Source organism: Arachis hypogaea, chromosome 11 (genome assembly GCF_003086295.3).
Source record: "Arachis hypogaea cultivar Tifrunner chromosome 11, arahy.Tifrunner.gnm2.J5K5, whole genome shotgun sequence".
Taxonomy (NCBI): Eukaryota; Viridiplantae; Streptophyta; class Magnoliopsida; order Fabales; family Fabaceae; genus Arachis; species Arachis hypogaea.
In genome coordinates this window covers 128,114,289-128,136,756 of record NC_092046.1, presented here as the reverse complement: position 1 = coordinate 128,136,756, position 22,468 = coordinate 128,114,289, and the positions used below count along the sequence as shown (strand labels likewise).

General features: G+C 39.4%; 2 protein-coding genes and 1 long non-coding RNA gene across 3 annotated transcripts in view; 1 reads left to right on the top strand and 2 right to left on the bottom strand.

Moving 5' to 3' along the window:
* Positions 1–970: 970 nt before the first annotated feature.
* On the top strand, positions 971–4,874 carry LOC112722583 (DNAJ protein JJJ1 homolog). Its single transcript, XM_025773665.3, has 3 exons — positions 971–2,802; positions 4,327–4,385; positions 4,530–4,874. The coding sequence occupies exons 1-3, from the start codon at positions 1,072–1,074 to the stop codon at positions 4,585–4,587; spliced, it is 1,848 nt and encodes a 615-aa protein (XP_025629450.1). The 5' UTR covers positions 971–1,071; the 3' UTR covers positions 4,588–4,874.
* Positions 4,875–5,751: 877 nt separating this feature from the next.
* On the bottom strand, positions 5,752–8,324 carry LOC140176399 (uncharacterized). Its single transcript, XR_011867741.1, has 2 exons — positions 8,032–8,324; positions 5,752–7,730 (listed from the first exon to the last, which is right to left on the bottom strand). It is a non-coding gene; the product is annotated as an uncharacterized lncRNA (long non-coding RNA).
* Positions 8,325–8,615: 291 nt separating this feature from the next.
* The window catches only part of LOC112722582 (histone deacetylase 5), a 29,500-nt gene continuing 15,647 nt past the window's right edge, over positions 8,616–22,468 (bottom strand). Inside the window, exons 10-14 of the mRNA XM_025773664.3 lie at positions 10,211–10,332; positions 9,761–9,954; positions 9,460–9,586; positions 9,276–9,340; positions 8,616–9,081 (exon numbers count right to left, since the gene is read on the bottom strand). Coding sequence (XP_025629449.1) covers positions 8,910–9,081; positions 9,276–9,340; positions 9,460–9,586; positions 9,761–9,954; positions 10,211–10,332 — 680 coding nt within the window. The 3' untranslated portion in view covers positions 8,616–8,909. The remainder of the gene's footprint in view (positions 9,082–9,275; positions 9,341–9,459; positions 9,587–9,760; positions 9,955–10,210; positions 10,333–22,468) is intronic.

The window sequence follows — 22,468 nt, the reverse complement described above, 5'->3', positions numbered from 1 at the left end:
TTTGAATTTCAAAAAAATTATTTAAGATTCCTAATTTTTACTATGTGATGTCAAATGACTGAGAATATTTTGAATTTCTTAAATATTTTTCAAAAGAATTGAACTTTTTTATAATGTTAATCTAAGACCTCTTTATAAACTTTCTATATTATATGACATATACAATTCATACATCATTTTTAGCTAATTTGAATCGTTTAATTATTTTTGTACTTTTTGCTTGATGTTAATTGAAAACATCATAAATAACTAAAACAACTAAATTACCAAATAATAAACATTATAAGTGTACTGAGACATCAATATATAACTATTTCTTTATATAATAATGATTTTTATCTAACATGGATAAAAAAAGGTGTAAGTGTTTGTTTGACTGTCCTTAAGTTAATAATAAAAAAAATTTTTCAAAAAAAATATATTATTTTATTTTTTAGCATATTTGATAAATTTTTAATAATAAAAATAAAAGTATTAAAAAAAATATTTTTTTAAAAAGTTATAATTTATATTTTTTTTAAAAGATTTTTTTAAAAAAATATTATTTAATAAATAAATGAAAAATTATTTTTATATTATTATATTTGAACATAATTGATAAATAAAAATATCTTTTTATATCAAATATTCAAATATAAAATTATTTTTATTTTTCTATAAAATCTTTTAACAAAAAATAATTCAAAAAAAATATTTTTTTAAAATTTCACCCAAATAAATTCTTAAGATTTTAGATAAAGCACAACTAACAAAAGTATATAAGTTAAAAGTTAATAAGTTGAGTAATAAATGAAAATTTAAATAAATTATTTAATTTTAAAAAAATATTAAAAAATAACAAAAATCATATTTTTAAATTCAAAAAATAATTTAATTAGTATGTATTGAGTATTGACTATTGACTATTGACTATTGAGTGTTTTACTTTTTTTTTTTTTAATTATTTATATAAAAAGGTGAAGTTTAAATTGCCTTCGTCTTCTTGCTCTGTTTCATAAATAGAGGGTAACAGCTACACTGAAAAAAAAAAAAAAAAAAAACCCTAATTCGACGCCATAGCCACCACCGTCAATGGCGTCGTCATCGGCGTCAGCGAAGCGATGCCACTATGAGGTTCTCGGCCTCCCCCGTGACTGCACTCCGGAGGAGATCCGCTCCGCCTACCGCCGCCTAGCCCTGCAGCGCCACCCCGACAAGCTGGTCCAATCAGGTATCTCCCAATCGGAAGCCACTGCGCAGTTTCAGGAGCTTCAGCACGCCTACGAGGTCCTCTCTGATCCCAAAGAACGCTCCTGGTACGACTCTCACCGCTCTCAGATCCTCTTCTCCGATCCCGACACCCTCCGCAACTCCTCCGTCCCCGACCTCTTCTCGTTTTTCTCCAATACCGTCTTCTCCGGCTACTCCGATTCCGGTAGAGGCTTCTACAAGGTGTATTCTGATGTTTTCGATAAGATTCACGCTAATGAGATCAATTTCGTAAAGAATTTAGGGTTAGGTGTTGATTCCATTAGACAAGCTCCTGTTATGGGTAATTTAGATAGCCCTTACGAGCAGGTTACTGCGTTTTATGGTTATTGGTTAGGGTTTTCGACTGTTATGGATTTTTGCTGGGTTGATGAGTATGATGTTTCGGCCGGTCCGAACCGGCGGTCGCGGCGGCTTATGGAGGAAGAAAATAACAAGGTAAGGAAGAAGGCGAGGAGGGAGTACAATGATACTGTGAGGAGATTGGCTGAGTTTGTGAAGAAGAGGGATAAGAGGGTGATTGATATGAAGATGAAGAAGGAGAAGGAGGAGTTGAAGCGGAAGGAGGAGCAGAAGGAGAAGAAGAAAAGGTTGGAAAAGGAGAGGAGGGAGAGGGCAATGGCATACGAGGAGCCAGAGTGGGCGAAGGTGGATGAGGGCGAGGACGGGGAGGATGATTTGTGGTTTGAGGAGGCAGAGGAGGGGGGGAAGAAGGGTGGTGAGAAGGAGTTTTATTGTGTGTTGTGTGGGAAGAAGTTCAAGAGTGAGAAGCAGTGGAAGAACCATGAGCAGTCCAAGAAGCATAAGGAGAAGGTTGCTGAGTTTAGGGATTCGATTGAGGATGAGGATGAGGAGGTTGCTATGGACGATTTGGAGAGTGAGATTGAGGTGGAAGGAAGAGAAGAGAAGGAAGGGTTGGAGAGTGAGGAGGATGCTGATCACGTGGTTGAGGATTTGGAGGAGAGGATTAGAGATAGTCTTAATGTTGCAGAGGAGAGCACTAGAAATGGAGTCGAGCCTGATGATGATGACGAGGAAGAATTTTATGATGCTTCACATGAAAAGGAAGGCAATGTGGTTAGTGTGTCTGTAGATGGTGATGATGATGATGATGAAATTGGTGCTCTTGAAGCAATGATTGCAGGTCACAAGAGCAGAAAGCCACATGCTTCAACACGCAAGCCCAATGCCCCAGTGCCTCCAACTCAAATTGAGAATGAGGATGATGGGGTTGGCCCTATGGAATACAAAAACCGGAAGGGCGCAAGAAAGAAACGCGGATCCAAGAAAGAAAAGGGTAGGAAAAATCCAGAAGAATCCCGCACAGCAGCCGTCAATGGCGATGAAGAGCATAATAACAACAACGATGATGGGAATGGCAATTCTCATGCAGAGGAGTCTTCCTTCCAATTTAACGTGGAGAATGTGATTAATGGTAAAGAGAACGGGCATGATGGTAGAGATAAGACTTCAAATAAACCAGCTGATAAGAGAGGAGATGCAAAGGACACAAAATCCAAAGCTAAAACTTCATCAAAAGGAAGAAAAGCCAAGGTAAGAACTTGTGACTAAGCTTGTTTCCATTATCTGATCATTTGTGGCGACTGGCGAGATGTTTATATGCTGTCTTTTGCTTAGGTAGCTTGCTAACTTGAGACCCGCAATTCGCCTTGGATAATTTTTGCTTTTCCTAAATGTAGTAGCTAGGATGATATAAGAAAAGGGGTAGCAGTCATAACGTGTTTGATTTCCATTTGTGTGGTTCTGTCCAGAAAATTTTAGCAGTGGGGGCAAAAATAATATATAAAAATAATAAAAATTTAACATAAATATATTTAGATATTGAAAAATTTAAAATATATTAGTCAAACTTTAAATAATTTAATTAAGGTTTAATTATTCTATTGGTTCCTATAGTTTCACGAAATTTTTAATTAGATTCCTATACTTTTTTTCCTTTTAATTGAGTCCTTGCACTAAATTTTTTTTAATTGGGTCCCTATACTTTTTTTTCTTTTTATTTGGGTCCCTTCACCAATTTTTTTTCTTTTAATTGGATTCCTATAAGATTAAGCTAATTACTGTTAATAGGGACCTAATTGAAAAAACAAATTGGTGCAGGGACCCAATTAAAAGGAAAAAAAGTATAAGAATCTAATTGAAAATTTTGCAAAATTATATATAGGACCAACAGAATAATTAAATCTTTAATTAACACATAAAAAGTATATTAATTTAAAAGTATTTTTTTGTCAAATATCCTCTATATCCATCAACTCACATTTTAATGATTATTTTTTATATAATACAAAAATTATAGCTCAATAATTAAAAAATCTATAAAAAATGTATAAGATTAAAAAAAGAAACACAAAAATAATTACGAAAAAATAAAAATTTAACTCAAATAATTATATTTTTTTATATATAAATATAAATAATGTCTTTTTTTCTATCAAGTAATTATTCAAATATTTTTTACTATTTAATTGCACAGTTGACACTCTATAATATTCATGGTAAAAATTTTTTTGATGAAAATAATTATTATATCTAATACCAAAACTAAATTAAATAAATAGTAAAAATAAATAAACCATATATAATATATATTATCTCAATTAAATTAAAAAACTATTAAATACTAACCGTCTCATTTTTATTTGAAAAACTAAATTTGATTTTGGATAATTAACTAATTAAATTATTATTATTTTTTAATCAAGCATATTTATTTTTCTAATATAAATAGATTAAATTTATATGATTCGATAATTTTTATTATTGTGTTGTTATTTAATAATCTAGATTTTTCACACATATTTAAAAAAATTAAATATGGGGGCAAACTTATTATTTTAAAGGGGGCATTTTATATTTATGTATATACTTATTATTTGTTTATAAAAATTTAATGGGGGCAATTGCCCCCATATCCTTGTAAGTAAATCCGTCTCTGGTTCTGTCAAAGTTTCATATTTGAGTCCATGATATTGTACAGCTATACAAGTTACAATTTAGATTATTTTGTACTCCATGACTCCAAGTTCTGATTTCTGATTGTGTTTCTTCTGTAAGGGTGCGTCAAAGAATCATGGCAATACTTGCGAGACCTGTGGAGAGGAGTTTGAGTCAAGGTAATTTATGTCTCATATTTATCATTATTTGTTATCTAGTTGGATAAGCTTTGCTGTTGTTACCGTTGTATATATTATCAGGCGAAATTTTTCTTGTCAAAAAGAGGGACAGCCATGTAACTTTCTGTATTTTCTTTTTCTCAGGAATAAATTACATAAACATCTTGGCGATTCTGGGCATGCAAAAATAAAAGGTAGATAGGGAGTAGGAAATTATTGAATTCAAGCCTTCCCTCGAGTAGTGTTGTTAGGGCTCCAGGATTCCAGCTATTTATTAGCATCAGTTATTGGTGGTCCATTCTTTAATTCTTACATTTCTGATAACTTGAATTAAGCCTTCGGCAGAACTGAAGGCATTCTGTAATTTTGCCAAAGTTCACCATTTTGCCATCCTTGTTAAAAAGGAAAACTAGTGATTACATTGTAAACTTATTATCATCTAACAGAAAATATAAATGAGTTATTATCGGTTGATTATAGTAATGAAAATTGGAAGTCTACAACATATTAATAATGTTATCATCTACCGCAAATAAATATTTTTTTGAAGGAGTACCATTATTTGTTTAGTTTTCCCCCGCAAAATTAATGATTACATTAAGTTACGTATTCGGTATTTGTGTGTCCATGTAAATTTAAAATTTTTTCAACAATCAGTTACTAGAACATTTATTTTTCACATTATAATTTATAATCGTAACTAAAACCTGTCGTTACAAAAAGAATATCAATTTTATTTTATCATTAACATAATCATTTTTTTTATAAATACTAATTATGCATCTTTATTTGTTGGGCACAAGTAAAAATTCTAAGACTAAACTACCAAAACTCCAAAAGTGCCTATGAAAGATGTATTTGTTGACAAGAGATACTCATAAATTTAGAGAACAACCTAAATACCCACAGAAAATCAATCCCGTATACAAAACTAACAAAATTTGATTCAACTTTAACTGAGTGTCCTATGTGGACATTTTTCTTTCACAGTATCATGTTGTCGATTTGACGTGTATTGAGCTTGAATTGGCAACACTATGAACCCTAGTTCTTTATTCTTCGTTGGACCCCAACGTTAGAAAAGTAAAATCCTTCCCAAATACTCCATCCATCCCCAACACTCCATCCATCGTTCCCTTCACCCCCGCTAAACAAGATGATAGCTAGAGCAACTTTAGCTATGTCAAGAAGAAAAATGACTTGGAGCGAAAGTTGCAACTTTTCTGGAACGTCGAATTCCAAGACGAAAAATGCAAAAATCCTGGATGGAAGATGTTACTGTGGTGGGAATGCTGTGCTGTTGGAGTCTTCAACGGTTGCGAATTCAGGAAGATGGTTCATTCGATGCCCGTTCTGAAATGTATGATCCTTGAGTTACGAGTTTCATAGTTAGGGTTTAGGGTTCTTCTCTAACTCTAATTTTTTTTTTTTTTTGGTTTCTATATAATGAAGACTGTAATTACTTTGTATGGGTTGATGAAATTGAGGGTGGATGACAAGGTTTGTCAAGGGCTTTAATCAGATGACTCAATGAGCATGAATGTCAAGAAGGTCTTATCCAAGTTAATAAATGGTCTGCATCCAGCTAAGAATCCCTTATTACAAACATCCAGAAAAATACAAATTCTTCTGAACAACAAAGTCGAGTCTGGCATTTGTCTAGTGCATTTATCTACTATAGATCCCGGATTGATTTTCAAGATTTTCATGCCATAATCTCGAAGTCTTGCATATTGTGCTCTCTCACTTCTTTCAATTCTATCTTTTGCCTTTGTCATGGATCTATAAATTTTTCTGTCATTCAGCAGTACATCATACTCTTAAAATAATCTTCAGCTTCCTTTATAGTCATTGCTGGATGCACCCTAATTTGCTGTTCCAACTCATCAACTGCTCACTTACCATCAGCAGACCTGTCATGCACAACTCTACAACATGTGTGCTCATTCACAAATGTTTTCACTTGATAGTTCATGGGGTAACTCCTCTTAGCACAAAATATCTACCAAGGACAGTTCTCATCTCAACAAAGCACCTTCACCCCTATACTATCAACTCTAGGAAAAAATATACTCCTGCCTAAGTTAATGTTGAACTTCCTCACAGCCTTTTTAAATTTTCTTAAGTTTCAAACTCCATTCCCACTTCAAGCCTAACTTCTGAAACTGGTGCATCAACATTATCTTGTGGAAACACATCTGGTTGCTCTTCATCAGAATCTGCACAGTTGTGAAGCTCCTCAAACTCATGACAATGTAACCCGGGATCCTCACCTGAATAGTCTTCAACATCATCTATTGGCACAAAAATTCTTGAAGCCTTGTTAGGATCTGAGTTCTGAATGAAGGATTGTCCAGTAGGTTCAGGTCTGGTTGTGCTCTTCCTATTTTATTTTTTAGGCACTTGTCTTATTCCCTACTCGGATGGATCCTGCTCTTGTTCTATATTTTGACTTGCTGATGGTGGTTGGGGCTGAGTGAGAGACTCAAACTCTTCTACATGGTTGGGATCACTTTGGGATTCATTATAAGACTGAGGTATATATTGTGTTAAAATTTCTGGTGTATTGGCTGTTACAACATGAAAAGGCTCAAAATTGGAATTGTGTTTTGAACTATTTGTGGCTTAGTGTGTCTGCTGAGTTTGGACAGGGATAATTGGAGTTTGCTGCTTTTTTGGTTGTATTTGGCTGTGAATGTTGCCTCTTCTGGGTATATTGCTTTCTAGGATTCTTGGGCTCATGATGGGGTTGGCTAAGAAAATATGTGTACTGTGGTAATGATCTTTTTGGTTGTGTATTGGACTAGTTCATGGACTGCTTATTGGACCTGCTACTAAGGTGTATAATGGGTTGGGTATTGGGCTGATCAGATGTGCTGGCTTGTTTCATAACCTTCATTTTTTTAGGAGTTGGAGTCCTCCTTGCATAGCTCTTTAGCCTCACCTTTGAGGGAATCACAATACCACCTTCTTTACTTATAGGTGCCTATTTTGAAGCTTGATCATCCTCTTCAACAACTTCTGGTAAGTTGATTGGGTGCTCAGTGTACACACATACCCTATTTCCATTGCTCAATGCAACTTCATACAACTCTATTATGTCCTTATCAGTTTTCAATAGCTTGAGACCACCATCAACCTCCATCCCAGACACTAACCAGTAGCGTTTACCGACCAAAGTGTATCCAATATCTCTAAGGAGACCATTAATAAAAAATCCATTCAAAGTGTTAACCCTTGGAATTTCAGATTTCTCACCACCTTCATACACGATTTTTCCATCCTTTGTTCTCTCAAATTTTCCTCCATGATATATCTCTAAAATAATATGCATTGTAGCTATCTCTGTAACAAAAAAAAAATCTACCATTAGTGGCCATCACAAACTACGAACTAGTGAAACCCTGACTCACTATCTCTCTAAATTCACCATGTTTATGGTTTCAGACACAATAAACACAACAGTATTCCAACCACAAAACAATATTCAGCTTAAATAAAAGGACCAAAATAAGATTCAGTTATTAAAAAACTAAACCTACCAAAAATTCACTAACAGTAATGATTCAATCTTTGACATGCGACGAAGAACTCTAACAAATTGGAGGTTACAAGGATTCACCAATTTTGGTTGTGAAAGGATTACCTCTTCAATGACTTCGACTATGAGACCACTCCTGTACAAAGTTCCTTGAAGCAACTACAACCTCCCCATCCTAAACTTTGAAGGCGAACTTGGAGATGAATGGCATCACGGGAATGGATTCACAGGAATGGGTTCAAAGAAGATTGTGTTTGGCTAAAGGAAAAGATCAAAAACTGCTCTATTAAGGCATGGTTGAGTTTTATACTCTATTCTGTGTTTAAATGGAATTTGAAGGAGTTACTAATTTTTTATTATTTAAGTAAATACAATACACATCCAAAAAAAAAAAAAAATGATTCACCTAAAAAAACTCTCTTGCCTCGTTAGAAAGGAAATAGACAAGTAGGACATGTAAACAAAGCCTTCTAACGTTTTTGGTTACATTTGACAAACTGAACTATATAATTGTGGATATTCGGGTTGTTTTCTAAATTCATGAGTACTCTTGTCAACGACTACATCTTTCATAGGTACCTTTGGTAGTTTAGTCTAATTCTAATTATATAGTTATTTGGTTCTAATAACATTGTATGAAAAAAGCAAATGATTCAGAACGGGATAACTACGTATTCAGCTGTAAAAGGGAGAAAGAAGGTTCTGTCCAACTATATATTAGCAATTCAATCTGGAGTAAGTTCCTGTCAACAACATTCAAGGAACTTCAAATACTATACACGAAAGTAATATATATATATATATATATATATATATATATATATATATATATATATATATATATATATATGCATGCAATCACATGACGAATGCCCTAGCAATAATAAATGGTCAGCCCACAAGCGAGGTGTATGCGAAGCTGGGAATAGAAATATATGTAAACTGTTAAATAAGATTTACACCCCGATTCAAAAGGCACATGTCTAGCTGCAAATTAAGGATTTAGAAGCAGCTTCAATGTAAGCAATGGCTTCCCCCTCAGAAAGTTGTTTGCCCTCTACCAATCCTTTAATTAAGGTTTTGGTATATGCCTCATTAGGGGCTCGTAATGGTAGCTTCCCAGATTTGAAGCCTTCAATATCAGCGAGCGAACACCTGGTTTGATTAAGGTAACACAACATGATTATATTATAACTAGGAAATAAATTGACATGGCAACTAGAGGAGAAATACTTGTGTCCTCGGACACATAACATTCGAACATGTTAATGGTTGTACATGTTTCTAAAGCACGCACTAAATGTGCTCTAAGAACATGTTCCTCATAGAAAGGGCAATATGTCACTCACGTCATGGTAACTATGGGGATGTCCTGCTCCTTCCCCAAGTAAACAACATTACCATACCAACCATCCTGCAACATTATTAGAGAGAGGGGAACAAACTAAATGAGGAGATTGTTAGGGAAAAAAAGAAAAAGAACGAACTAAATTCAGTAATCAAATTCAGAAAAACAAGGGGATCGGGTAATACCTTAACCTCCTGAGAATTGAATTCCTTCTCAGAGATAGCATTCAGGGTTGCTATATCAAGTAAAGGAGAGCCAGTATCAATGCTTAATCCATTTTCCTGAAATAAAATATCATTGAATTGCTCCATCCTGTAACAAACGGGGACAAGAAGTTAACTACAGAACTTCCGTAGAGTATGTAAGCAATTTAAAAATAAAACGGACGAAAACTCCACACTTGTGCTATAACTGCATATCACTGAAATGAAGAAAGGATCCTATGTAAACAGAAGTATAATTTCACAAATTCAAGGATTTGCTTACGAAATTTTGTACAGACACATGTGTGTCTTGTACTGAGATGTTTCTACTGGATTAAGCAATGCAACCCCTCCAGGACCCCACGTATGTGAAGCTTCACGGCCAAAAAATGTATGGCAAGGAAAAGTCTTCCATACTATTGCCTTCGGCAAAGCTTTATCCAGTGAACCAGAACAGGTGTTTTTCATGCCTTCCACCTGAACATAAACCGCACAAAAACTACATAAAAAGGAAAGAAAATAACCCCCCTCCTCCCACCCAACCAAAATCCACACCATAAACAATGAATGAAACTGAGGTTGCAAACTCTTGTTTAAGCAAGCAAATAATCATGGATGACAATTGAAGAAACAAGAAATTTCAGGTCTGGCATATCATTCACTTAACAACAATTTGACAGCTTATAGCAGTGCTAACATATATAAACTTACTGAGACATTGCAATAGCATTACCTGTCCACCTGCTACATAGCACAAAAATCTTGAATTCCACATATTTGATCCATATGAGGCATACCATATGTAAATATTTGAAAATTCTGTTCGCCAGGAATTCATATCATCAATCTGATGATCTGCATTAATTATAGACGACGTCAAATGATCAAGAATAAATAAGTGAAAAAAGTATATATGATTAATTTTCTGACCATTGATGATAACATGCCTTTTTCCGTCCAAGAGTTGTGGTAGTTTTTCTTTTCATTTTACAAGGTTCAACAACATTTGGCTTATCCTTTTCCTTAGAAGTCTTTCTTTTAATGGTCCATTGACAACCATGCATTGTTGACTTAGTCACTGAAGGTAATGCACAACATTTGTTGACTGTTCCAGCCCAGCTCAATAAGGGTCCCGGTCCGACTGTGGACCGCCAACCCGCCGGCTCACTAGACCTGAACCCAAAGGTGACCCACCCGGCACCTCACGCCCTGCTGAGAAGACTTGGACAACTAGCAGAAGCTTCCAGACAGATGCACCCAAGCTAAGGGGCCCACGTGAGTTCAGAGTATAAATAAAGAGGGACCTATCCCTCCCCAGCATTACGTCACCTTTTAACCCTAATTAGCCGCCTGATTTTGGCATCAGAGTGTCCTTGCAGGTGGCCCTCACCTGCCAACCCATCGACAATTCAAGTTGTCATTCCCTTAGAGAAGCTCGCGCACAAATCTAGAACTATCACCTCACCCTCGTCCGGACTACCATTTACCCGAGCAACCGAACATTGGTGCCGTTTGTGGGGATCTAGTGCGAACATGGATCTTTTCCCTCGTAGAGAGGAGATACGTGAAGAAGGGGGAGCCCGCTTGAGAAGCAGGGTAAGCTCCGCAGCCTCTTCTCAAGAACGCTCGAGATCGCTGTCCCGTCGGGATGACCCCCCTCTCAATCTCCCGAGACACGCCCATTTGGCAGCACAGGTGATGACAACTCAAAGATCATGCAAGAATTCCGGCACCGAGTGCAAAACTTGGAGAGGGACCTGGCCGCGAGGGACCGTTACCGTCCCGAACACAGCAGAGACTCCCGTCCGAGCCTGTCCTGTACCTGGTCACCGACTAGGGGACCGGAGGACCGCAGAGCCCCAGGAGGGACAACGAACATGGACGAGCCGACTCTCGGTCTCACACCTACACCCGCAGTAGATCAGAAGACTGTGGGAGACAAGAAGAAACAAAGGGAAGAAGCGACAGCACCCCATTATTATGGGCGCAACCCCTTTCCACCCCTCTATCTTCAAGGTCCGACTGTCGAAAAACTTCGACAAGTCCACGGACATGAGATTATGGCCTACAAGAGTCCATTACGGCCTTCGCGGATATCGCACAGAGATTCTTAGCGCAATTCACCGAGTTGAAACCCATTTTGGCCCCTGAAATTTTCGACCCCCAAATTTATAGTTACTCAATTAACACCCTCAAATATTAGATTGTGTCCCACGTTTGCCCCTGTAGCTATTTCCGTTAATGAAAATCTGATGTGACACGTTGTAAGACCCGGTTAATTAATGGTTAATTAACCCATAAATGAGAATTTATTCTAGAAAGCCAAAAATGTTATTTTTATAGCTAAATGTGATAGAGGAAATTGAGACGAGAATTTCGGTACCAATTTTATAGAAATCGGACCAAGATTGGATCGAATGGGCCAAACCGGACCAACCGGACCCAAAGTGGGCCCTTGGCCCAACATAACTAAACCAAAACCCTAGTTTTCAGCACTCTCTCTCCTCACACAACACCAAAACACGCTGAAAATTGAGATGGAAGGGGGAAGAACACTCTCTCAACTTCCTTCTCTCACTTGATCTTCAAACCACCATAACTTTTGATTTAGAGCTCCGATTGCCGCTCCGTTTGCGGCCACGCGTTCACCACGGAGAGCTCTACAAAACCCATACAATCAATCTTGAGGTAATCTACGTTTTACTGTTCGAAATTCCAGCCCTTGATTTCGAGTTTCATGAGCAAAAATGTTGAGATTTTGGGTTCTTTGATGTTATAGGACCCAACTCTCTTGAAGGAGAAGGTTAATCTTGTCTCCTTGGACCTTGGGTGTGGTAAGATTCTCAACCCTAGTATAATTTGTTGTTCTATGATGTTTGGGTATTGAGATGTTGTGTATGGGTATGATGATTGTGGCTTAGGTTGTGTATATGTGAATATTGGAGCTTGATTGGTGATTTTGGAAAGCTTGGAAGAGGGTTTTGTGTGATAAAATCTGTTCTTGGAGGTGTTGATACCTTGAGAGCTTGTGGACAAGTGGTTTGGAAGTGCTCCGGTTGAGCTTGGGGAATCGGCTAAGGTATGGTTTTGGTTTCCCGTATCTAATATGTAATGTGGTAGGAAATACTTAGGCTAGAGGCCCTAAGATAGGCATTGAATTGTTGGTGTTGTTGAATGGTTGAAATATATGATGTGTTCATATATGTGATTATGAATATTGATGCCTTGATTGTGTGAAATATGAGAAATGCATGTTGTGATATATGCTTGATGGATGATTGAGGTTGAATTGATGGGTGGTACCATGTTGATGGTGAGTATGATATTGATTATGTATAATAATGGTTAATTGGAAATGGTATTATTGGAAATTGGGATGAGGAAGGATGTATGACATGATATTGTGTTTGTCCTTTAGCCATTTGATTGAGAAGTGTTAAAATGGTTGGATGTGGTTTTGGAAACCTTGGTAAAGTGTCAATGTGTGAGTTGAGGATGGCTTGTTGTTGATTTTGGTACATTTTGAATGATTTCAAAGAGAAGGGTTGAAATTGGCATGTTTGATTGATTTTGAAAAGAGTTGAAAGTGGCTTGTTTTGAAAATGGCACCTTGTGGTTTTGTATGAAAACATGGTTTTTGGGCATACTTTGACGGGACATAACTTGGACTACGGATCTCTGATTTGTGCCAAATCTGTTTAGAAATGAAATTGGATCCGGGATGTCCATGCCGTTCGAAGAACGGGTGAAAAACGATTTAAAATGAGGAAGTTATGTCCGTCGGAAGATTGGGGTTTGAATCTGTAAATTCTGCAGCTTTTAACTTAGAAAATTTTTAGCAGAATGACCCCTCGCGCGTAGGCGCACTTGGTGCGTACGCGCCGTTCTTCGAGAAAGCGCCATCCATGCGTGCGCGTACGCGTGGACCTGTTTTCATCCCAAAGTTGATTTTTGAGTTTTAAAAGCCAAATTTCATACTCCTAAGCCTCCGATCTCACCACTTATGTCTTAAATCATTATGATATGCCTAGCATGAGAAAAAGGGCTAGTGAATGTGGTAACTTGCGAGTGAAGCAAGGGAAAAATGAATGATCATTGAGGATCAAAGATGATTATGTGAGATGCGGAGAATGGCGGTGGAAGTGCTTGTTGTGCCATGGGCCGAAGGGCCGTAATTGTTAATGAATTGGCTGGTTATGGATTTAACCGTGAGCCGGATGGCTAGATTATTGCCGTGTTACGGCGGAGCCATGTTTATGGCCAAGTATAAATGCATATATGATGTTGATTGAATTGTGAAGGTTTGCACTTCCACCATTGGAGATGAGGGTTTCCCTGGGTAGTAGCAATGGCTAGCCACCATGTGCTCCAGGTTGAGACTCGAAGCTCTTTTGACCCTATGTCGTAAGTGTGGCCGGGCACTGTGAAAGGCCCGGATGAGCTCGCCCCCATAAATATTCACCAGTGATGGTGATGGATAAATATTCACCAGTGAGGGTGATGGATATGGATCATGATTATGATCAAGTTTATGATGAGTATAACTCGAGTTGGGGATGCACGACAGAGGGACAGTCCAATGGCTAGCTACCAGGACTTGTCGGGTTGGCTCTATAACCGACAGATGATATCATCAGCCACTAGGGACAGGCATGCATCATAAGCATACTACATGAATTGTTTGAGATTGCCTATTTGACTGCATATTACTTGCTAATTGCCTAAATGCCTTATTTGTTCCTATTTGTAAATCTCTTGTCTGATATAACTGTGTTTGCTATATTATACTCCTGCTGGTTGTTGGGAGGTCTGAAGGAAGTAGAAAGGGAAGTATTAGTTAGACTGAAGGATCTTTAGTTAGTTGCCGCTTACGGTTTAGCTTGTTTATAAGCTTTGATATTTTCTGGAGGAAGTTCTAGGATTGCCTTCGGCTTTCCTCTATTATTATGTATTATATATGTGGAAGCTGTTACCGTACTGGGGACCTCTGGTTCTCACCCATGCGGATTTTGTGGTTTTCAGATGCAGGACACGAGGCTTCTCGTTGAGGCATGCTGGGGACTTCTGGATTAGCGAAGATTCTTGTTCTCGGGACTCTATCTTGATTTATATATCTTGTTTAGATACTTTTATCTCCATTAAATAATACAAACTGTGATGACTCCTTCTAGAGGGAATTTTGGAGATTAGGTTTTCGGTATTTGTGTCCCTTTGGGTTTTCCTTGGGGTTTTCCTTATTTTATTATATGTATATATTGCTATGCTCGAACCGGTTACCTTCGCAGCCGGATTTTGAGTCTTGATATTCCTGTTTTTGATACTCTTTATATATATGATCTTGCGTTAGCTTATCCTTTGCTCGTTGTGTTAGTGATCGGAGTGTTGCGCTTTCGAGTTGCGGTTTTTGTTTACCCCTTTTTTCTACAAGGCTCCTAGTTATAATCAATCATTCATACTACTATACGTACTAAATTTTTGTTTTAGAGGTCGTAATACCTTGCCATCTCTGAATTATGACTTAAGCATAAGACTCTGTATGGTAGGGTGTTACATTATGGTATCAGAGCAGTTCGTTCCTGTAGAGCCTGAGGAATGGACTGACTATGCTTCTATGCATTCTCTGTGTGTGTGTTATGTGCTGTTAGTATATCTACTTGATATAATTGGCATAAACGTTCATGAGCATGCATTTGGGACTTTGAAGCACTAAACTTCCGATATTGAGACTGATCAACTTAATATCGATTGTTTGGTGTGTATAGGAACCAGATGGCGCCTCGTGGACGCGGTAGAGGCCGTGGGAGAGGACATACGACTGCTCGTGCGCCGGAGACTAATCCTAATGACCCGGTGAACTTTATGGCTGCGTTGGAGAACATGGCTGCTGCTATGCAAGCCACTGCTGAGGCTCTTGGTCAACAGATGAACAACCATGGTAATGATGGAGGTGGAGTTCAGGGTCCGATGACCTTGGCAAACTTTTTGAAGGTTAATCCACCTAAGTTCAAGGGAACTACTAGCCCGACTGAGGCCGATACATGGTTTCAGGCTATAGAGCGAGCACTGCAAGCACAAGTGGTACCTGAAGGACAGCGTGTCGAGTTCGCTACCTATATGCTCACAGGTGAAGCGTCGCATTGGTGGCAAGGTATCCGTCGTCTTCTGCAGCACGGTGATGATTATATCACCTGGGATGTCTTCCAAGAGGAGTTCTATAAGAAGTACTTTCCGACTTCTGCTAGGACGGCCAAGGAGCTTGAATTGTTGCAGCTGAAGCAGGGTACTATGTCCGTATCTGAGTATACTGACAAGTTTGAGGAGTTGTTCAAATTCTCTCGTATGTGTCAAGGGACTCCGGTGGAATATGAGGAATGGAAGTGTGTTAAGTACGAGGGAGGACTCCGGAGTGATATTTTCGGTTCGGTGGGGCCAATGGAGATTAGGACTTTCTCCGAATTGGTGAACAAGTGTAGGGTTGCTGAAGAGTGTGTGAAGAAGGCAGCCGCTGAGAAAGGAAGTCACAAAGGATCATTTCCACAGAACCGAGGGAAGAGCTTTGCACCTAGAGGTCTGTCTTTCAAGAGGGGAGGTTCTTTTAGGAGGCCCAACAACAACTACTCCCAAGGGAAAAGGTTTGGGAAGCAGCCTCAGAATGATCAAGCTTGTACTAGGTGTGGGAGTCACCATCCGGGAGTACCATGCAAGGCCGGATGGGGTTTGTGCTACAATTGTGGAAAGGCGGGACATAAAGCCGCAAGTTGTCCAGAGAAGCAAAAGCAAGGTGCTGGGAAAGCACAACAGACTGGTCGGGTGTTCACCACCTCAGCTGTGGGTGCAGAAGGATCTGAGACACTCATTCGAGGTAATTGTGAAATGGCTGGTCAAACTTTAAATGCTTTATTTGATTCGGGAGCATCGCATTCATTTATTGCATTTGAGAAAGCCCATGAGTTAGGGTTGAAGATCGTAACCTTAGGTTATGACTTAAAAGTGTATAATGCTACCCATGAAGCTATGGTAACTAGACTAGGATGCCCGAAAGTTTCGTTTAGGTTCAAGCAGCGTGATTATGTCCATAATCTAATCTGCTTACCGATGATCGGTCTTGATCTTATCTTGGGATTGGACTGGTTATCCGAAAACCATGTCCTGCTTGATTGTTCTACCAAGTCGGTGTACTTTATGCCGGAGGATACAGAAGGGCCGGTTGTGGTGAATAATTATTACTTGAATTCAATGATGGTGAACTGTTCTGGAATCGAATGTCAGGGTATCCTATTGTTAACCGCGGGTGTTTCGGGTGATGATCAAAGGTTGGATCAGATTCCGGTAGTGTGTGAGTTTCCGGAAGTGTTTCCCGATGATATTGAGGAATTTCCACCTAACCGAGAGGTCGAGTTTGCTATTGAGTTGGTGCCTGGGGCGGGACCAATCTCAAGTGCTCCTTATAGGATGTCACCGTTAGAGATGGCCGAGCTAAAGTCTCAGTTAGAGGAATTGTTGGGTAAGAACTTTATCCGACCAAGTGTTTCCCCGTGGGGTGCTCCAGTATTACTGGTAAAGAAGAAAGATGGAAGTATGCGGCTCTGTGTGGATTACAGGCAGCTGAACAAGGTCACCATAAAGAATAAATACCCATTGCCGAGGATTGATGATCTCATGGATCAATTACAAGGAGCTGGGGTTTTCTCCAAGATCGATTTGCGATCCGGTTATCACCAGATAAGGGTGAGGGGTGAGGATATCCCTAAGACTGCTTTCAGGACTCGTTATGGTCATTATGAGTATACTGTAATGTCTTTTGGGTTGACGAACGCTCCTGCGGTGTTTATGGATTACATGAATAGAGTGTTCCGTCCGTTTCTGGATAAATTCGTTGTTGTCTTCATTGACGACATACTAATTTACTCCAAGACCAAAGAAGAGCATGCGGAACACTTGCGGACCGTGTTGTAAATTTTAAAGGAGAAGAAACTCTATGCGAAATTGTCTAAGTGTGAGTTTTGGAAGGATGAGGTAAAGTTTTTGGGTCACGTGGTGAGTAAGAGGGGAATAGCCGTAGATCCAACTAAGGTGGAGGCTGTAATGGAATGGAAGCAACCAACCACAGTAACTGAGATAAGGAGTTTTCTGGGTTTAGCTGGCTATTACCGAAGGTTCATCAAAGGCTTTTCGCAATTAGCTTTGCCGTTGACAAAGTTAACTCGCAAAGACACTCTGTTTGTTTGGACTCCTGAGTGCGAGGAGAGCTTTCAGGCATTGAAGAAAAAGTTGACCACTGCACCTGTGTTAGTGTTACCTGAGCCGAACGAGCCTTTTGAGGTGTACTGTGATGCATCGTTGAAGGGTCTAGGGTGCGTGCTGATGCAGCATCATAATGTGGTGGCGTATGCCTCACGACAGTTGAGACCTCATGAAGTTAGTTACCCTACGCACGATCTGGAACTCGCTGCGGTCGTATTTGCCTTGAAGGTGTGGAGGCATTATCTCTATGGGGTTAAGTTCCAAGTCTTTTCCGATCACAAGAGTTTGAAATACCTCTTTGATCAGAAAGAGCTTAATATGAGGCAAAGGAGGTGGATGGAATTATTGAAGGACTACGACTTTGAGTTGAATTACCATCCGGGAAAAGCGAATATAGTGGCGGATGCGTTAAGTCGGAAGTCGTTATATGCGTCTTGGATGATGCTTCAAGAGGAGAAGTTGCTCAAGGGATTCGAGAGTCTAAAAATTGGTGCTCGAGAAGTATCTGGAAACTTGTGTTTGAGCCGATTAGAAATCTCAAGTGACTTTAAGTCCAAACTCCTAAAGGCTCATGAAAATGATGAAGCATTATGGAAGGTGTTACCGGCTATCGAGCAAGGAAAACAGTGGAGAGTGTCGGAAGAAAAAGATGGGTTATGGAGATTCAAGGGTAGGATCATTGTGCCGGATGTTGGTACTTTGAGACAAGATATCTTAAGGGAGGCACACAAAAGCGGATTCTCCATTCACCCGGGAAGTACTAAGATGTACCATGATTTAAAGGCGATGTTTTGGTGGCCGGGTATGAAGAATGATGTGGCGGAATATGTTTCAAAGTGCTTAACTTGTCAAAAGGTAAAGATTGAACATCAAAGACCTTCCGGGATGTTGCAACCTTTAGAGGTTCCGCAATGGAAGTGGGAAAGTATTGCAATGGACTTTGTGTCGGGATTGCCAAGGACTAGGACTGGTTTTGATGCTATCTGGGTGATTGTGGACCGACTGACGAAGTCAGCTCACTTTTTGCCCATTCGGATGACTTACACCCTTGAGGAGCTAGCTCGGTTATACATAAAGGAGATTGTGAGACTCCATGGTGTACCTGCTACTATAATCTCTGATAGAGATCCTCGTTTCACTTCGAGGTTCTGGGGTGCATTTCAGAAAGCTTTTGGAACCCGATTAAGCTTGAGTACAGCTTACCATCCTCAAACAGATGGTCAATCTGAGAGGACGATCCAAACACTAGAGGATATGTTGAGAGCTTGTGTTTTGGACCAACCGACGAATTGGGATCGGTATATGCCGTTAGTGGAGTTTGCATACAATAATAGTTACCATGCGAGCATCGGAATGGCTCCGTATGAGGCATTGTATGGGAGGAAATGTCAATCTCCACTATGTTGGTATGAAGCTGGAGAGAAAGGCTTGTTGGGGCCAGAAATGATAGCTGAAACCACTGAACAAGTCAAGAAAATCCGAGACAGGATGCTTACGGCGCAGAGTCGCCAAAAGAGTTACGCCGATCAGAGGCGGAAGCCCTTGGAATTTGAGGAAGGAGATCATGTTTTCCTGAAGGTTACTCCGACCACAGGAGTAGGTAGAGCGATTAAAGCAAAGAAGTTGAATCCTCGATACATTGGTCCATTTCAGATCCTGGAGAGGATTGGGCCGGTGGCGTATCGGATGGCTCTACCACCTCATCTTTCGAACCTGCACGATGTGTTTCACGTGTCACAGCTTCGGAAGTACACTCCTGATGCTAGCCATGTGTTAGAACCTGAATCAGTTCAGTTAAGAGAAGATTTGACGCTTCCAGTGGCTCCAGTTAGAATTGACGATACTAGTATCAAACGATTGCGTGGAAAAGAGGTTTCATTAGTCAAAGTGGCTTGGAGTCGAGGCGGTGTTGAAGAACACACTTGGGAACTTGAGTCGGAGATACGAACGGATTATCCGCACTTATTCTCAGGTAATTGAATTTGAATTTTGTGGGCAAAATTCCCAATTAGGTGGGTAGAATGTAAGACCCGGTTAATTAATGGTTAATTAACCCATAAATGAGAATTTATTCTAGAAAGCCAAAAATGTTATTTTTATAGCTAAATGTGATAGAGGAAATTGAGACGAGAATTTCGGTACCAATTTTATAGAAATCGGACCAAGATTGGATCGAATGGGCCAAACCGGACCAACCGGACCCAAAGTGGGCCCTTGGCCCAACATAACTAAACCAAAACCCTAGTTTTCAGCACTCTCTCTCCTCACACAACACCAAAACACGCTGAAAATTGAGATGGAAGGGGGAAGAACACTCTCTCAACTTCCTTCTCTCACTTGATCTTCAAACCACCATAACTTTTGATCTAGAGCTCCGATTGCCGCTCCGTTTGCGGCCACGCGTTCACCACGGAGAGCTCTACAAAACCCATACAATCAATCTTGAGGTAATCTACGTTTTACTGTTCGAAATTCCAGCCCTTGATTTCGAGTTTCATGAGCAAAAATGTTGAGATTTTGGGTTCTTTGATGTTATAGGACCCAACTCTCTTGAAGGAGAAGGTTAATCTTGTCTCCTTGGACCTTGGGTGTGGTAAGATTCTCAACCCTAGTATAATTTGTTGTTCTATGATGTTTGGGTATTGAGATGTTGTGTATGGGTATGATGATTGTGGCTTAGGTTGTGTATATGTGAATATTGGAGCTTGATTGGTGATTTTGGAAAGCTTGGAAGAGGGTTTTGTGTGATAAAATCTGTTCTTGGAGGTGTTGATACCTTGAGAGCTTGTGGACAAGTGGTTTGGAAGTGCTCCGGTTGAGCTTGGGGAATCGGCTAAGGTATGGTTTTGGTTTCCCGTATCTAATATGTAATGTGGTAGGAAATACTTAGGCTAGAGGCCCTAAGATAGGCATTGAATTGTTGGTGTTGTTGAATGGTTGAAATATATGATGTGTTCATATATGTGATTATGAATATTGATGCCTTGATTGTGTGAAATATGAGAAATGCATGTTGTGATATATGCTTGATGGATGATTGAGGTTGAATTGATGGGTGGTACCATGTTGATGGTGAGTATGATATTGATTATGTATAATGATGGTTAATTGGAAATGGTATTATTGGAAATTGGGATGAGAAAGGATGTATGACATGATATTGTGTTTGTCCTTTAGCCATTTGATTGAGAAGTGTTAAAATGGTTAGATGTGGTTTTGGAAACCTTGGTAAAGTGTCAATGTGTGAGTTGAGGATGGCTTGTTGTTGATTTTGGTACATTTTGAATGATTTCAAAGAGAAGGGTTGAAATTGGCATGTTTGATTGATTTTGAAAAGAGTTGAAAGTGGCTTGTTTTGAAAATGGCACCTTGTGGTTTTGTATGAAAACATGGTTTTTGGGCATACTTTGACGGGACATAACTTGGACTACGGATCTCTGATTTGTGCCAAATCTGTTTAGAAATGAAATTGGATCCGGGATGTCCATGCCGTTCGAAGAACGGGTGAAAAACGATTTAAAATGAGGAAGTTATGTCCGTCGGAAGATTGGGGTTTGAATCTGTAAATTCTGCAGCTTTTAACTTAGAAAATTTTTAGCAGAATGACCCCTCGCGCGTAGGCGCACTTGGTGCGTACGCGCCGTTCTTCGAGAAAGCGCCATCCATGCGTGCGCGTACGCGTGGACCTGTTTTCATCCCAAAGTTGATTTTTGAGTTTTAAAAGCCAAATTTCATACTCCTAAGCCTCCGATCTCACCACTTATGTCTTAAATCATTATGATATGCCTAGCATGAGAAAAAGGGCTAGTGAATGTGGTAACTTGCGAGTGAAGCAAGGGAAAAATGAATGATCATTGAGGATCAAAGATGATTATGTGAGATGCGGAGAATGGCGGTGGAAGTGCTTGTTGTGCCATGGGCCGAAGGGCCGTAATTGTTAATGAATTGGCTGGTTATGGATTTAACCGTGAGCCGGATGGCTAGATTATTGCCGTGTTACGGCGGAGCCATGTTTATGGCCAAGTATAAATGCATATATGATGTTGATTGAATTGTGAAGGTTTGCACTTCCACCATTGGAGATGAGGGTTTCCCTGGGTAGTAGCAATGGCTAGCCACCATGTGCTCCAGGTTGAGACTCGAAGCTCTTTTGACCCTATGTCGTAAGTGTGGCCGGGCACTGTGAAAGGCCCGGATGAGCTCGCCCCCATAAATATTTACCAGTGATGGTGATGGATAAATATTCACCAGTGAGGGTGATGGATATGGATCATGATTATGATCAAGTTTATGATGAGTATAACTCGAGTTGGGGATGCACGACAGAGGGACAGTCCAATGGCTAGCTACCAGGACTTGTCGGGTTGGCTCTATAACCGACAGATGATATCATCAGCCACTAGGGACAGGCATGCATCATAAGCATACTACATGAATTGTTTGAGATTGCCTATTTGACTGCATATTACTTGCTAATTGCCTAAATGCCTTATTTGTTCCTATTTGTAAATCTCTTGTCTGATATAACTGTGTTTGCTATATTATACTCCTGCTGGTTGTTGGGAGGTCTGAAGGAAGTAGAAAGGGAAGTATTAGTTAGACTGAAGGATCTTTAGTTAGTTGCCGCTTACGGTTTAGCTTGTTTATAAGCTTTGATATTTTCTGGAGGAAGTTCTAGGATTGCCTTCGGCTTTCCTCTATTATTATGTATTATATATGTGGAAGCTGTTACCGTACTGGGGACCTC

Excerpts from the sequence above, each read along its gene's own strand:
- LOC112722583 (XM_025773665.3), top strand. The coding sequence starts at position 1,072 with ATGGCGTCGTCATCGGCGTCAGCGAAGCGATGCCACTATGAGGTTCTC. Across the intron at positions 2,803-4,326 it reads CAAAAGGAAGAAAAGCCAAG|GGTGCGTCAAAGAATCATGG; the intron begins GTAAGAACTTGT and ends TTCTTCTGTAAG. Across the intron at positions 4,386-4,529 it reads GGAGAGGAGTTTGAGTCAAG|GAATAAATTACATAAACATC; the intron begins GTAATTTATGTC and ends TCTTTTTCTCAG.